The sequence below is a fragment of the Alnus glutinosa genome, chromosome 4 (assembly GCF_958979055.1).
Source record: "Alnus glutinosa chromosome 4, dhAlnGlut1.1, whole genome shotgun sequence".
NCBI lineage: Eukaryota > Viridiplantae > Streptophyta > Magnoliopsida > Fagales > Betulaceae > Alnus > Alnus glutinosa.
Window position 1 is genome coordinate 13,300,646 of NC_084889.1, and position 14,887 is coordinate 13,315,532.

The 14,887-nt window shown below is 35.7% G+C and overlaps 1 protein-coding gene across 1 annotated transcript; it reads left to right on the top strand.

The window, feature by feature from the left end:
* The first annotated feature begins 625 nt into the window (after positions 1 to 625).
* Positions 626 to 2,161, top strand: LOC133866672 (transcription factor WER-like). Its single transcript, XM_062303278.1, has 3 exons — positions 626 to 856; positions 947 to 1,076; positions 1,443 to 2,161. Exons 1-3 carry the CDS (start codon positions 721 to 723, stop codon positions 1,927 to 1,929), a joined length of 753 nt encoding a protein of 250 aa, XP_062159262.1. The 5' UTR covers positions 626 to 720; the 3' UTR covers positions 1,930 to 2,161.
* Positions 2,162 to 14,887: the final 12,726 nt, after the last annotated feature.

Consider the following 14,887-nt stretch of genomic DNA (forward strand, 5'->3'; position numbering starts at 1 on the left):
ATACAAAACCAAGAGTGTCCAAGAACTTTTATATATTGGACACAAGAATCATAACGCTATATATTGTAACTTAACGGTATCTGTATTTCTAGCGTATTCATAGCATGCATGTCTAAATTAAGTTTGATTCACCCATGGTGTAAGACTTGTTTTATATATGGGCTAATTAAGGGGTTTGCCAAAAAGAAAATAAAACTGTGACCCTGAACTTTTTAGGGTTATTCCATTCCAGCGAGAAAAATTATTTTGTACATTTTTTAAATGAGTAACTATCAATAGAAATTCTATATAAATAGTTATTATCATTAATGATGGCACAACCAAATTATATGGAATAACTATTTTATTTTTGGGTATATTCCTACTTACCAAACAAGACCTAAAGAATACTCTAGACCACCCCGAACCACGAGGACTCGGCAAGGCAGTCACATGGGACGCATAAATGTTGATGCCAATGGGTGTTTTTAATTCTAAATGTCTTTGGTGGGTCAAATTTTCTTTCTAGAACATGTAACATGTACATTAAATTAAGCTCTTTGATCCGAGGGGCGTTAAACATTGACTGACGGTTGGATCGATCTGGTCATTGACAAACAAATCGATCGAACACTGTATAAAAGAATCAATCATGTCGAATTGCATATCATGCTCCCGGCCAATTAAGCGAAAGAAAGAGGGAGACAACAATTGTGTTTGTTTGTGTTTGTCTGAGTGCAAATGGGGAAAAGTCCTGGTTGTTCTAAAGATCAGGGACTCAACAGGGGGGCTTGGACTGTTTTTGAGGACCAGAAACTCAAAGATTACATCAAAACCCATGGGGAAGGAAAGTGGGGAAAAATTCCAAAGGAAGCTGGTAAGTGAGAGTTTTCTTTTATGAAACAAATTGGGCTTCTTTTGGTTTATCCAGTACATGAAGATCGATCATAGTTACTCATTTGTTCAGGTCTAAAAAGATGTGGAAAGAGTTGCAGACTAAGGTGGTTGAATTACCTCAGACCTGATATTAAAAGGGGTAATATTACCCTCGACGAAGAGGATCTCATCATTAGGCTTCACAAGCTGCTAGGCAACAGGTCTTAATTTTGCCTTTTGTTTTCCGCAGCCGTTATATATATCCTCTTTCTCCCTGTCCCTCTCATCCCTCAAGAATTTAGAAAAATATATACTATATAGGACCAAAACTTATTTTTAGCTGCCCGCGAGGTCACCTCAAATGTTGAACTCGTTTGGTTAATATCATGAGATCAAATGTTTGACTCCTCACTCAACCAATATACGGTTCTTGCCAACGGAATTGTATATCCGAGGTTTATCCAACCAGAATAAGTTACCTACCTTAAAGGGGTTTCACGTAAAAAATAATAGTAATAATAATAATGCTAGCTTGATTATTTGTGCATTCTGCAAAAGATAAATTTTTCTGTATTGGTGGTTTGTAGATGGTCTCTAATAGCTGGAAGACTTCCAGGGCGAACAGACAATGAAATCAAGAACTATTGGAACACAACTTTGGGAAAGAAGGTGAAAGTAGAAAAGTCAAAGCATTCCAACAATAACATCAAAAAGAACACCAAGACCAATCCTTCAAAGTGCAGTAAGGTTGTAGTTGCCCCAAAGCCGCTGGAAGTCGAAAATCCAGACACTAGTGATCCACCAGCAACGTCTGTAGACAGAAACTTGTTAAATAATGTGGCGGTCACTTCTGAGGAAGATGATTTCGGCAGCTTTGCAATGGACTTTGATATGGGGGAGCTATTGATGTCTGACATATCAGATTCGGAGTTTTGGAAGCTATGTCATCAGTTTGACAATGGCATTGAGGAAGGAGGTAACAGTGGTGGCGCCAAGAACCTTTCGTTCTCAGAGGAAACAACGCTGAAGGAATGGATGACAGATGGTTGTAATTACCACCACCATAGATCATAAGCTTCCATTCTCGAAACTCAAGCTCATTGAGTTCGTCATAATCTAACATATGCATTATTATTTTTTCTCAATTTCTTAGTTTTTGTTTTGTCCTCTAGTCACTGATTATAAGCCAACTGTTTCCATCTCTCATCTTGCTGCGAATAATCTGGTCGAACTTGACATCCTAGAGTTATTGGTTTCTTGTTATGTAATCAGCACTAAAGCCATTTAAAATAAAAGCATGTCGTAGTTGAAGATCTATGAATTTATTTTTTTCTTTACTTAAAATTTACTTTTCCTTTTCGTTTATTCTGTGAAGAGTTTTAAATTATATAAGTTGGGGTTAGTGGTTTCCAGTTGACATTAGATAAGACTATATATATGCATGCAATAAAATATTTCAAAACATACATGACCTACTCTTGGATGTTTCCAATTAGTCGTACTTTTTATGTCTTATATTTGTTAGCGGGGTGGGTCAGCCATGTACAATCCCAAAAGCAGATTTGAAAAGTGGTCGCTAACTTTATATACACTATTTCTTAAAAAAATAAAAATAAAATAAATAAAATAAAATTTATGTACACTATCATCAGAAATTTAGCTTTCAATCATGATCAAAAGTCACATCTAAAGTTCAAAAGTTATCGCAGTTATTTTATAGAAAAAACGACAACTTCAGCGTCGTCGTTGATATAATATGCCATTATTAGCAAATTCGGTTTTGAATTAAAAGTCTAAAAATTTTCACTAATAACATTTAGTGAGAACTTATCCTCACTGGCTAATAAGTCGTCGCCAATTGTTCTACTGAAAAATTTTGTACTATCTTTGATAACTTTGTACTATATTCTCAGTATAATAAAATATAGGGTAAATGTATCATAAATTCTTGAGTCAACGCGTTATTTGAAATCACTCTCTTATTTTTTTAAAATTATGTTAGGTTTTTAGTATTGACAAATTCCATGTCAAAACTTATTTGGTTGTAAGTTTTAGTCTACAGGTTAAGTCGGTGAGGAATTTTATCCAAGAGTGAATCTAACTCAAATTGAAAGACCTAAAAGATGTGGTTAAGTCTAATCAACCAAAGAAATGAACAAATTGAAATTTCATTAAGTGGAGTTAAAATCGGATTTATCAATTTCAGATTGAACATGTTTCCGTATTGTCATCATAACTTTCAGCTCAAGTATCAAATTGCAGTGAAATCAGCAATGTTAGAAAGCTAACACAAAAGGAAACAAATATCTTGGAAATAGATTTTCTCTAATTCAGATGTTTACTATACCAAAATCGTCCCACAATATAAGACTGAGAATCTAGGCTAATTTTTCTAGAATCCTATTCCAACTTGAACTGGATTTTCCTCACAGGTCTATTTAAAGAGACTTTTAGGCATGACTTTATTAAGGATCTTACACTATAATTTAGTGTGCTAAGAGAGGGTTTTAGACCTGTAGTCATTGTTTAACCATCAACCTTGAACAATTGAAGCCAACTGGAGTTTCCGTTAAGGAGATCAAGAAGAACTCTCCAAAGGTTTTGGGTGAGAAGCAAACAAGTAGGTCACTTGTTGTAATTCAAGAGTGTGACGACTGCAAAGGTTTTGTGAGTATTAACATCTTGTAATTTGCGTATTCTTCGTTATTGAATTGATTTCTTGGGTTGACTACCTCGAAATGGTTTTTCTCTTTGATTTCAAAGAGTTTCCACTTCATCACCAAATATCTGTGTCTATTGCTTTACTGCTTTTCATATTTTGGTGATTGTTTGGTTTGTAGTTGATTAAATTTTTAATTTCGCATTATATTATCATACACCTATTCAACCACCCTTCTACGTGTTATTTGGAGTTTGATTTATATTTTCAAATTCACTTTCACTACTTACGCTTTTCGTAGATTTGAAAAAGTTCCCTCTGTAAGGTTTTTGTCCAATTTTTTGACATCTGTTAGTGTCACGTTAGCCTGTTTGCCACATCGCCTTCTAATAATATATTTTTAATGTTTTATAAATTAAAATCTAATATATATATATATATATATATATATATATATATATATATATATATATATATATATATATATATATATATATATATATATATATATATATATATATATATATATATATATATATATATATATATATATATAATAACAACCACCCAAAAGGCATCCCCACCACTAGCCACTCCAACGGTGGTGGTGCCCCTTTGGGGATGGCCTGTAGGCCACCACCTTTGTATATCTAAAAAATAACAACCACCCAAAGGGCATCCCCACCATTGGTCACTTCAATAGTGGTGGTACCCCCTTGGGAGTGGCCCGTAGGCCACTCCAAAGGTGGTTGGCGGTGGCCAGTGGCCACCACATGGACAGCCGAGCCACCCCTTGCATTTCTCTCTTTCTCTCTCTCTCTCAGCCAACCACCCAAAGGGCATCCCCATCACTGGCCACTCCAACGGTGGTGGTGCCCTTTTGGGGGTGGCCCGTAGGCCACCACCTTTGTATATCTAAAAAATAACAACCACCCAAAGGGCATCCCCGCCACTGGTCACTCCAACGGTGGTGGTGCCTCCTTGGGGGTGGCCTACGGTTGGTGGTGGCCAGTGGCCACCACATGGACAGCCGAGCCACCCCTTGCATTTCTCTCTCTCTCTCTCTCTCTCTCTCTCTCGGCTTTTAGAGCAGCAGAGCTGGATTGGCTAGAGAATCTGTCTGATATTTACATTCAGTTGAAGCAAAAAAAAAAGACTGTGATATTACCCTTTATGTTGTTTGGGATTAAAAAATAGAATACGAGATAAAGGAACACTTAGGAGAAGTGATTTGAATGAAAAAAAAAAAATTGTACAAATTGGAGTTTTACCCCTGATATCCTGTATTAATCACAAAGTTTTGATGTATTGTTGATAGCTTTTATTTGTATGGTTTGTAGATGGTTGGATAGGTTGGTTGATTGTAAATTTTGATTGTATTGTAGTTAGTTTCAGTTGTATATGTTGATTTTATCAAATTTGGTTGTATTGTTGGTTCTTTGGAGTTCTAGCTTTAATGCTAAAGTGTTGTGTAACTTTGTTGTGTAAATGAAAGTTCATTCATAAAAAAAATAAATAAAAAAATAAAAAAAAATAATAATTTTCAAATGTCTTAATTAGTCATCCCTTCAACTAAATGATAAGATTAACACAAATGTTATATATCGCACTTTTAACTCATTTTACTGATGTGGCACTATCAATCAACAATCATTATGTCAAAAAACAAAAAAAGGGGATCCTTACTAGCTTCACTAAAGGGAGCATTCCTCGTGAGCTTTGTGGCAGCCCATTGCATCACATTCAAAAAGTACGGCATCACCTTTTCACCCGCCGAGACCTTGGCTGGTTGGCCCTACTTAAGAGATCTTCAACCTCAACTTTGGACCTCAATGACCTAGCTTCGGCTCAGCTAGATGGTTCCAAAGGTAAGTCTGTATTAATTTTTTTTAATAAGCTCATTCCATGTTCAAAAAATTATTTAATGTTTTGGGGATTTAGATAGTTGTGTACTTAGGTCTATGGTTTAAGATTTGAAGAATACTACAAAGGTCAAGTAAATCAGCTGATGTTCGAACATGGTCAGCTGATGATCAAGGCAAGGATGTCCAATATCCCTCGTACTCTATTTGGATAAAAAATGACCAATGTTTTTTGAGCTAAATCAAACGTGCCTCTCATTGAGTTAGTTCTTTCCACTGTCTAAGGCCTCCATACTTCCTAGCAAGTATAGACCACCTTGGCCAATCAACTTGTATCCCAATCTACATCTCGAATATCACATCTGAAGTGCCAACTCCGAAGTTTGCATCAAGGATCCAAGTTATGCACAAAATATATAATTGAAGACTCCTAATTCTTGGGCCAGCCATCTTGTTGTAATTGGAAAACCAACTGATGATGAAGACTTAGTCTCCTTCATCATTAACGGGCTTAATCAAACTTTCAACTCCGTTAGGTTCTAAAAATTGGCTACATTCTCTATGCAAAATCATATGTTATTTCCATTTCATTACCTTGTGTATGTGCAAAATCTTATGTTATTTCCATTATGTGCACTATCTTCTCCCGTGAATAGCCCATCACAACGGACAAGTGACAGGAAGCCATAGATATTTCTTGGCCTGGTCTCATGCATAGCCCATCATAATGTCGTCACAACACTACCTGTACGGAACTTGCCAAATGTCAAAGACTTAGCAAGGGAACCCTAGTCACGCATCACGATGTGAATGGTCCACGTCATGATGCAAAGGCAAAAATCTAAAGACTTTATATTTGATATCTGTTCTCATTTAGAGCATCTTTTTTCCCATTGCTATCAATTGACCTTTTGGACAATTTTCGGAGAGGGGGATGATGAGATCCTTCGTTGTAGGATCTTTCTACATGAAAGCTTCCATTCACATTTGTAAACCCCAATGAAGATTTGTAAAAGCTTGAAGCTTTTCTACCACTTGAGGTTTTGTTTTTGAGATTTTTTAATACACACCAAATACATTCTTTGTCCATCAAAGGGTTGATGAGTGCCAAATATTATATATTTATACCTCTTAATTTGCATATGTTAAACCTTTAGTTTTGTTATTTTCTGATTTTTTTTTTTTTTTTTTTTTTTTTGTTAGTTTTGGTATTTTAGTGTTTTGCAGGTCATTGAGAGATAACAGCTGAAGGTCAAGATCGAAATTGAGTGCATGGCAAACACATTTTCAATGGCTTGGATTAAAAACACGAGAGAAAGTCGTTCCAGTAGAGAAACATGTGACGTGCGCAAAACCAAAGACCCTAGGAGAGTTAGTGTTTATATTAGTTAGTTTTTTTTTTTTTTTTTTTTTTTTTGGTAAGAAGCAAGTCTAGCAGCGCCATAGAGAGAAAGAATCTTTTTGTCTTGAAGACTTGTTCATGCAGCACCCAGGGAGAATTTTTTTCTTGAACGAAATGAGGTCGTGCGGCACCAGTTCTTGAGTTTTTCTTTCACACGTTTTTTTTCTTACGTGTACACACGTTTTCTTTTTAGGAAAGTGCAGCATGACACACATCTTTCTCAAGACCTAGCAGTATATATATGTTTTTATTCTCTTGTAAACATAACACAAGGGAAGTCGCAATGAGAATATGTTTTATTTTCAGACCTAAAGTTGTAGCTGTTGAGGAAAATATCGGCCTTCTCGGTAGTCAGGCCCATTGGGTCCACCCGACCAGGTCCAAATATTAAAGAGAGCATAATCCACCCGAGCCCGTTAAGACCACTTGGGCCCAATCTGTTACAACTGCCCCGAATTGCCGACCCAAATACTAGTTGATATCCACGTCCTCGTACATCTCGACAGTACTCGGAATCTAAGGGACACGACGCACGACATGAAACTTGATTGTGCATCAGAGGTAAGCGGAACCCGAAATATCCGTTCATCCGGGGCCACGTCTCCTCCAACCGCCTCGTGCATGAATTGAGAGGTTAATTGAACTACTCTTCAACCTCTATAAATACTAGAACCCTCTCAGATATTAAGGTACATGCTAATCAATCTTTCTGGCATTATTCTGCACATTTATTCTCAGAACCATACACTCACTTAATCATCGGAGCGGGGTTGTCGGAACCCCCCGACGCAGCCTTCTTTTTCAGGTGGACCAGGAGCATACAAGACAAATATCTGATCGACACGTCACCTACCGAAAACTGTTTTAACAGTAGCTGTTCGTGATTTTCTTTGTGTACCTTCTTTCTTTTGTAAGTCATTCACAATTTTTATGTTTTTAATAAAAGTTAAAATGTTCAACTAAGGTTGAAGATGAAACCTTGCCATTGATTACACTCACATTCTTGTTATTTTATTTATACAATTCTAATGTTTATCAAAATATTGTTTAAGTCCAATTCAAGTAATTGATTTATATCTTTTGAATGTCTGATGATTATTTATTAAAAATTGAATATTTGATGTGTTTCAACCGATTGATATATCAAATCATTCGATTGAAAGAAGACATCCATTGTGATATGTTTATCAAAAGAATATAGAATTACCAACCCTTGAAAGGCAAATCAAAGATTGTTCAACTAAGCAAATTCTCTCCCCACCTTAGACTAGGGGTGTACAACAGGTTGCGGTCTCGGTTGCGGTTGTAGTTATTTTCTTATAACCACAACCGCAACTGGGGTACTTGGTAATATCCATTTAAATAATCGCAACAGGTCTACCAATTGCGGTTATTACGAACCGCGGGTTATCCGGTTATTAAAAACCAGTTATTAACTGGGTAGTCAGTTTTCATACATTGTTGCTAAAAGAATTAGGAGCAGGGCTCCACGACTGTGCCCCCTACGTGTGGAAAAATTATTTGGATGAGGTTTTAAGCGCCTTAGTTTCCCTTTCTTTCCTCTTGTGTGTTTTTTTTTTTTCCTTTAAATTTCTCTAGAGTATAACTGGAACTCTCTTTCAAGTCAAACTAGGCTCAAACCATTCAGATAAACTTACTAAAGCCACAACTCTATTACAGAAACTCAAATCTTACAAAGTCCTAATCAACTAAAACTCAATGCGTTTAACAACACCTAAAGATATCACATCTATCATGCTTATCTAGATGTAACAATCTTTATCAACAATGAGATAATTCTGGGCTTAATCATTGAGAGAGAATTAGGTCAAAAACTTAGAATTAGGTTATATATTTTTAATTATTTACATTTTAATTTTTTTTTAATATATATATAAACCGGTTACGCTGTTATTAACCAGTTTCCTAAAACCCTATAACTGGTAACTACAACCGGGGTACCCGGTTATCCGATTGCAATTATTTCCAATTTTTTGGTTTTTTGATTATCTGGTTAGCAGTTATTATCAGTTACCGGTTATTAGCGGTAATAACTGCACGTCTTGTGCACTCTACCCTAGATAACCAAAGGAATCAACCAGCTTTGGTCAGTTTGTTTCTCCACAATAGCAATCCTCTCATTCAAATGACTTTCCTTTTTAGCCACTAGCTCAGGCTCCTTGCCAAATGTGTTACACAATGAGCCACCAGGCTTTTGACTTGTAATGTCCCGAGAAATTAATAAATTGATAATTAATTTCATGGTTCGCCTCCCAATCCCATTTGACAATGAATAAAACTCATGGATCTCTACTCCTCAGTAGAAACATAAAATATTTTATCAACATTAATTACAACCAGAACATCTACCAAGAGTCATTATGTAACTAAAAATACAATGCAAATCATCGATATAAAATATCCAAACTTAAATCTTTAAATGTATAATGGAGCCTCAAATGCTAAGCCAACAACATCACCCAAGAGTAGTAATTTCCAAGAGTGATCTTCGACATCCTGCAATCAGTCCTCAAGTATAACCAAATTGATATCGCAGGGCCAAATAGCTGCATCAGCCTCAAGGTCCATCTCAAGTCCAACATCTAAAGGTGGTCCAACTATAAAACAATGCACATTTCATAGGTGGAAAAAATACAAGCGTAAGTCCACAACTTAGTGAGTAATAATACATATACTCATTTATTTATAAATCACATGCAGGAATGCAAGGTTACAGTTTATCATTTTACAACGTTATCATGAATACAATTAGATATAATATATGTTGTCATAAGAGAATCATGTTATATCTTAACACCATATGATTTATCCAAAATATTAACCTCTTCTCGGCAGGGTTGGCGCTATCTCGAAGGATTTTTGATATTCTATGGTACCTTCCATCATTAGCAACCCGACCAAGTCTGAGCTATCGTGGCCCATGCCACTAGTGACATCCGTCTATAATGACCACCACTCAAGCATGATTGCGTCGGTCATAAAACAACTATTGGATCACTACAAAAAAACAGTTAATTAGCGACGTTTAATTAGTGACATTTAATGGTCTTAAAAAGTCTCGAATTAACTAGCAACATTTGTTTTACGCCGTGATACTTTAGTCAAGAAAGTTAATTCGCGACGCTTCTGGGCGAAGCGTCGCGAATTAGCGGTGCTTAGGATGCAAACGACGCTAACATTTTAGAGTCGCTTCCATAACTTACAAGCATCGCTAATTAAGTGTCGCCAGTTTGCGACACTTACACAAATGACGCTAATCTGGTAAAAAAATGTCAACCAAAATTTGGTGTTTCCATTTAAAAGGTTTGATCACACTTGATACATCACATGCAATATTGTGGTTTTTTTTTTTTTTTTTTTTTTTTTTTTTTTTTTTTTTTCTCTTTTCATATAAATGATTACTTAGAGCATTTATCGGCCACAAACAAGTAGATAATTGTTAAAAAAGCAAAGCAATACATATATAGTGAAAAGTACCTTAATTAAGACAGTAACAGGAACACATGAAAAGTACCTTAATTAAGATATTTTAATTGTCATATAACTACAATTCAAATAGCAACATGTGAAAGAGTAAAAAGTAGTTGCAATGTTAAGAACAGCTGGTCAAGTATTTTTCACCTGGTATGTGTCATTAGGAAAATGTGCATCTGTTGGAAGCAACTCATTGATAAATTCAAGCAACAATGAGAAATGCGTGTTACTCCATCCACCCATACACTTCAAATTGTAAAGATGTACAATAGCCCTCAATTTGCTATGTTTTATATTCGTATGGAGTGGCTTATCGTCCTCTTTAAGCAAAGTGTAGAACTTGTGTTTTCATCATAGTCTGCAATATCTTCCTCTACAGCTTCGGCTTCGACACCCACGTCAAATCCACCATAATGTAGTTGATCATTGTGCATGGCAAAAACATCTCTAAGCATGGCTTGCATTCCACTGGACTTGTCATGTGTTGGCTTCCTATCGTTGGGACCTGTAGTGGACCCTTCGAATATTGGGTACCTATTGATGGAAGCAGGGGTGGAGGGAGGGGGGGAGGGGGTCGAGAGGGGTCAAATGCCCCCCCTCAACTCCCAAAAATTTCCTTTACTCCTGTAGAAAATCTTCTAAATGTGCTAGTTGCCTACCCTTAGCCACTCATCAGGGGCAATTGACATTACCCTCAGGCATTCTGCCACCTACTCATAGGCAAACAACTGAAGCGGCGAAGCCTTGATTATTTTCTACACAGTTTCAGCTTTCAAGCTTTTAGGTTAGACAAGGGAAAGACGACCTTTACTATTTCTTTAAAACACAACGTTTCAATAAGTTTTGTTGTTAGACAGTTAACCACACGATCGTTTAACTCCCATCATTTATCACACTTGTTTTTTATCGCGTTGTGGGCCTTTGTTTTTCAACGGGTCACTAGCATCAGACTTTCTTTTTTCTTCTTCTTTGTGGCTTGTGGCGTAAGATTTTTTTTTTCGAGGGAGTGAGACTTGATTTGGTTTGAAAGTCACCAAACCAACTTCAAATATATATATATATATATATATATATATATATATATATATATATATATATATATATATATATATATATATATATATATATATATATATATATATATATATGTTGATCTATTTAAGTAGCCGACGAATCCACTTGGCTCTTAACCTTAATAAAAATAAAAAATAAAAAAATAAAATAAAAACCGGCCACTTATTGTAATTATAATAGTTTTTGTTACATATTTTAATTATATAAAAATTTATAATTGTAGTTAACTAAGATTGTGAAGAATAATAATGATTTCATTGAGCTCTAATCAAATTTTAAATGAGCTTGTGTCGAGGTAAATTTAGCGCATATTTGTCGGTAGATCATTGCTTAAGAAAAAAAAATCTATTATCATTCTAATGATAGAGACCAAATTGAAAAGTTGCACAATAAATTGTATATTACATTATAATGTTTTAAATAATAATTAAATTTTGTTGAAGTATTTATTTATTTCGTTAATTATATATATTTTAATATTTTCATCAATTTTTTGTTCAATTTTAGTTTTATATATATATATAAAAATAAATAAAAAATCTTCACCCTCCTGAACTAAAATCCTGGCTCTGCCACTAGACGGAAGGATTAATTTGTTCCCCATGCATTACCCACTCGGTGTAACCCTCCAAAATCCCTACTCTCGATGTCAAATGGTCGAATACAACATCTTCTCGCAATGTCATGCCCAAACAACACTTCTTACATGGGCACATGATGAACCCTTTAGTTTTGGAGTCGACAGCTGAAAATATCATAAATTCTTTAACTCCATCCATTTACTCTATTGATCCTCTCCATTTTCTCATCCAACTCTTGTCCATGGCTTCACTACATTGTAAATATATACGCAATTGTAAAAGCAGCTTAACTTACTAACCCACAGAGTTCTAGGTATGCTTTATAATTTATTATAAATGCTCAACAGGAAACAATAAACTATTAATCATCCCAAAGGCATATTTCAATGAACAAGTATTAAAACACAACAATAGATACTCTATTAGTATTTGTTGTCAAAGACAGATACCAACTAAATCCAAATGGTTTCTTCATAAAGCGCCTAGTCCAATTGATGGTTATACATCCAGAAGTTATGGTTTCTGGACTCGTCCTTGTAAATGTCAACAATTGCCTAATCAAAAGCGAAAAGGCTGTTTACTTCTAAGCAGCAATTTATCAAACACTGTAAAGTCCTTTTGAGGCTCCACAACCTCGAAATCTGGGAAAAAACCTATCATTGGTCCTAACCCTAAGCTAAACATGCTCTAAATCCTATCTAAGCTCAAAATAGGCTATCTACCCGTCTGTCAAACATTCAGACAAAAGGGTTGAACATTTTTCTAGTGCAGGGTTAAGCGTTCGGTGTTGGGGCAGAATCCTACTTCCAAACCTAAAAGCCACAAAACCATTTCTAAGCAAAGTCCTAAGGTCTTAACATGATCCCTAACGGAGTCATAAGCCTCAATAACACCTTCATGCAGAACTTGATTCGTCAAACACTAATCTAGTATTAAAACCAAAAGCCAAGTAGAGACACAAAACCATAAGCTAGGGTAAGAAAACAAACTAAACAGCATAGCAACAACTTAAGAAACGAGTTGGGCTAAAAATGTTACCTCCTTAAAAGTACAAGAACCAAGATAGATCCTTTTCTCTCTCCAAAACTCTCTCTCAATCTCATCACTCTAGGATCACACTAAATGAAGGGGCGAAAATGAGGTAAAGGGGGGTGAGGGTGGGGGTTATTTGTAGGCCTAGGGCATTTGAAGATAAGGATGAGCTATTTGTACACATTTTTGCCAATCATCGAATGTTCGGTCACTTTTGTCGAACGTTTGGTGCACTATTTTACCCAACATTTTTAGGTCAGATTGAAAGTTTGGTGGTCCTTGGTTAAAAGTTCGATGTACGTTCAGACATAAAGATGATGCCTAAATAGTAACATACATCAAGTTGTCCAACATTTTTGTTGACTAAGGATTGGAACTGTTGGTGTACTATGATATCAAATGTTTGGTAACCTTGGCCGAATGTTTGACTAGGACAAAAAATAAAACATTACTTCTTTATCTAACCCTAACCCTTTATTAACACTGATTAAGGCTTATTTAACCCTAATTAGTGTTCAGGGTGTTACATGACTACTTCCACATAATGGACCACTCATATCATGGAAGGCATCCTAAAGCTTAGATGACTGCCATGGTGGCGCTGGTCAATAGCTCTCTCGAAGATCATCAATGGTTTGCTTATAGTGGAGCCAACTCTCTCATTACTAGTGAGCTGGAAAATCTGACCATCCAGAAGCTGGCTTTCTAGGGGCATGAGTCCATAGCAGTTGGCAATGGTGGAGAAATTGCAATTGAGAACATTGGTTCAGCTATCCTACACCCTTCCCATTTTGAATTTCACCTTTTAAATATTTTACATTTTCCACAAGCTACAACTAACTTACTTTCTATCCAAAAATTCTGTCAAGACAATGATTGTTAGTTTTTACTCACCTCGTCTCATTTCTTTGTGAAGTATCTTCTGACACATGCAATTCTTCTTGCATAATGGAGTGAAAATGGGTTGTATCTATAACGACTCACACCCAACGACACAATATTGTCTGCTTTTGGCTCTACCGAACCAGACTTCTCAGGAGGTCACCCATTCTGGTACTGCTCTTGCAAAAGCACGCTTAACTATGGAGTTTTGTTATGTTCATGGCCATCACGACTTTAAAACTCGTTATGTCAAGAATGATGCAATATACATATAAGCACATTCTCATTCCCATACCTAGGGGATGTGAGACGTCATGGTATCCTTTACGGTTTAAGAGAGCTTTATCAAAATTCAAACCACTTTTTACTATACTGTTAAGACTAAGAACTTCTTTGTCTGTGTGGTATTATAGGCTAGGTCACTCCTCTTTCAATAATGTTTCTCGTGTAATAAAGGCACATGGTTTGCCTACTTCCAATGAGAATTCCAATAAAAATGCCTTTTGTAATTCATGTCAATTAGGCGACTAGAAGACTTCATTTTTTTGCATCCACTCACATTGCATCAATTAGTGGCAACAAATATTACTTCATTTTTGTGGATGACTTCACTCATTACTTATGGGGGTAATTACCTTTTCCTCCCATGAACTACCAAAAAATGCGCGATGCCCCCATGAACTACCAACTCGACCAAAAAAGAGCATCCAACTATCAACTTTACACATTTTGCCCCATTTCGTCAGTCAGACCCTTTAACATGGACGGAATATGCCGATTTTGGACATTAATTTTGATTAAAAGACAACAATGCCCTCAATTGATAAAAAAAAAAAAAAAATTGGTTTATTAATTTGGTTTAAATTTATTAATAAAAAATATTAAAACTAATATATATATATTAAAAAAAAGAGCATAAAAAAGAAAAAAAAAAAAAAAAAAAAAAAAAAAAAAAAAAAAGAAAAAGAAAAAAAGAATAGGGGGTGGCTCGCAGGCCACCCCTCCTTTTTTTTTTTTTTTTTTTAAGTTGAGGGCATTTAGGTCA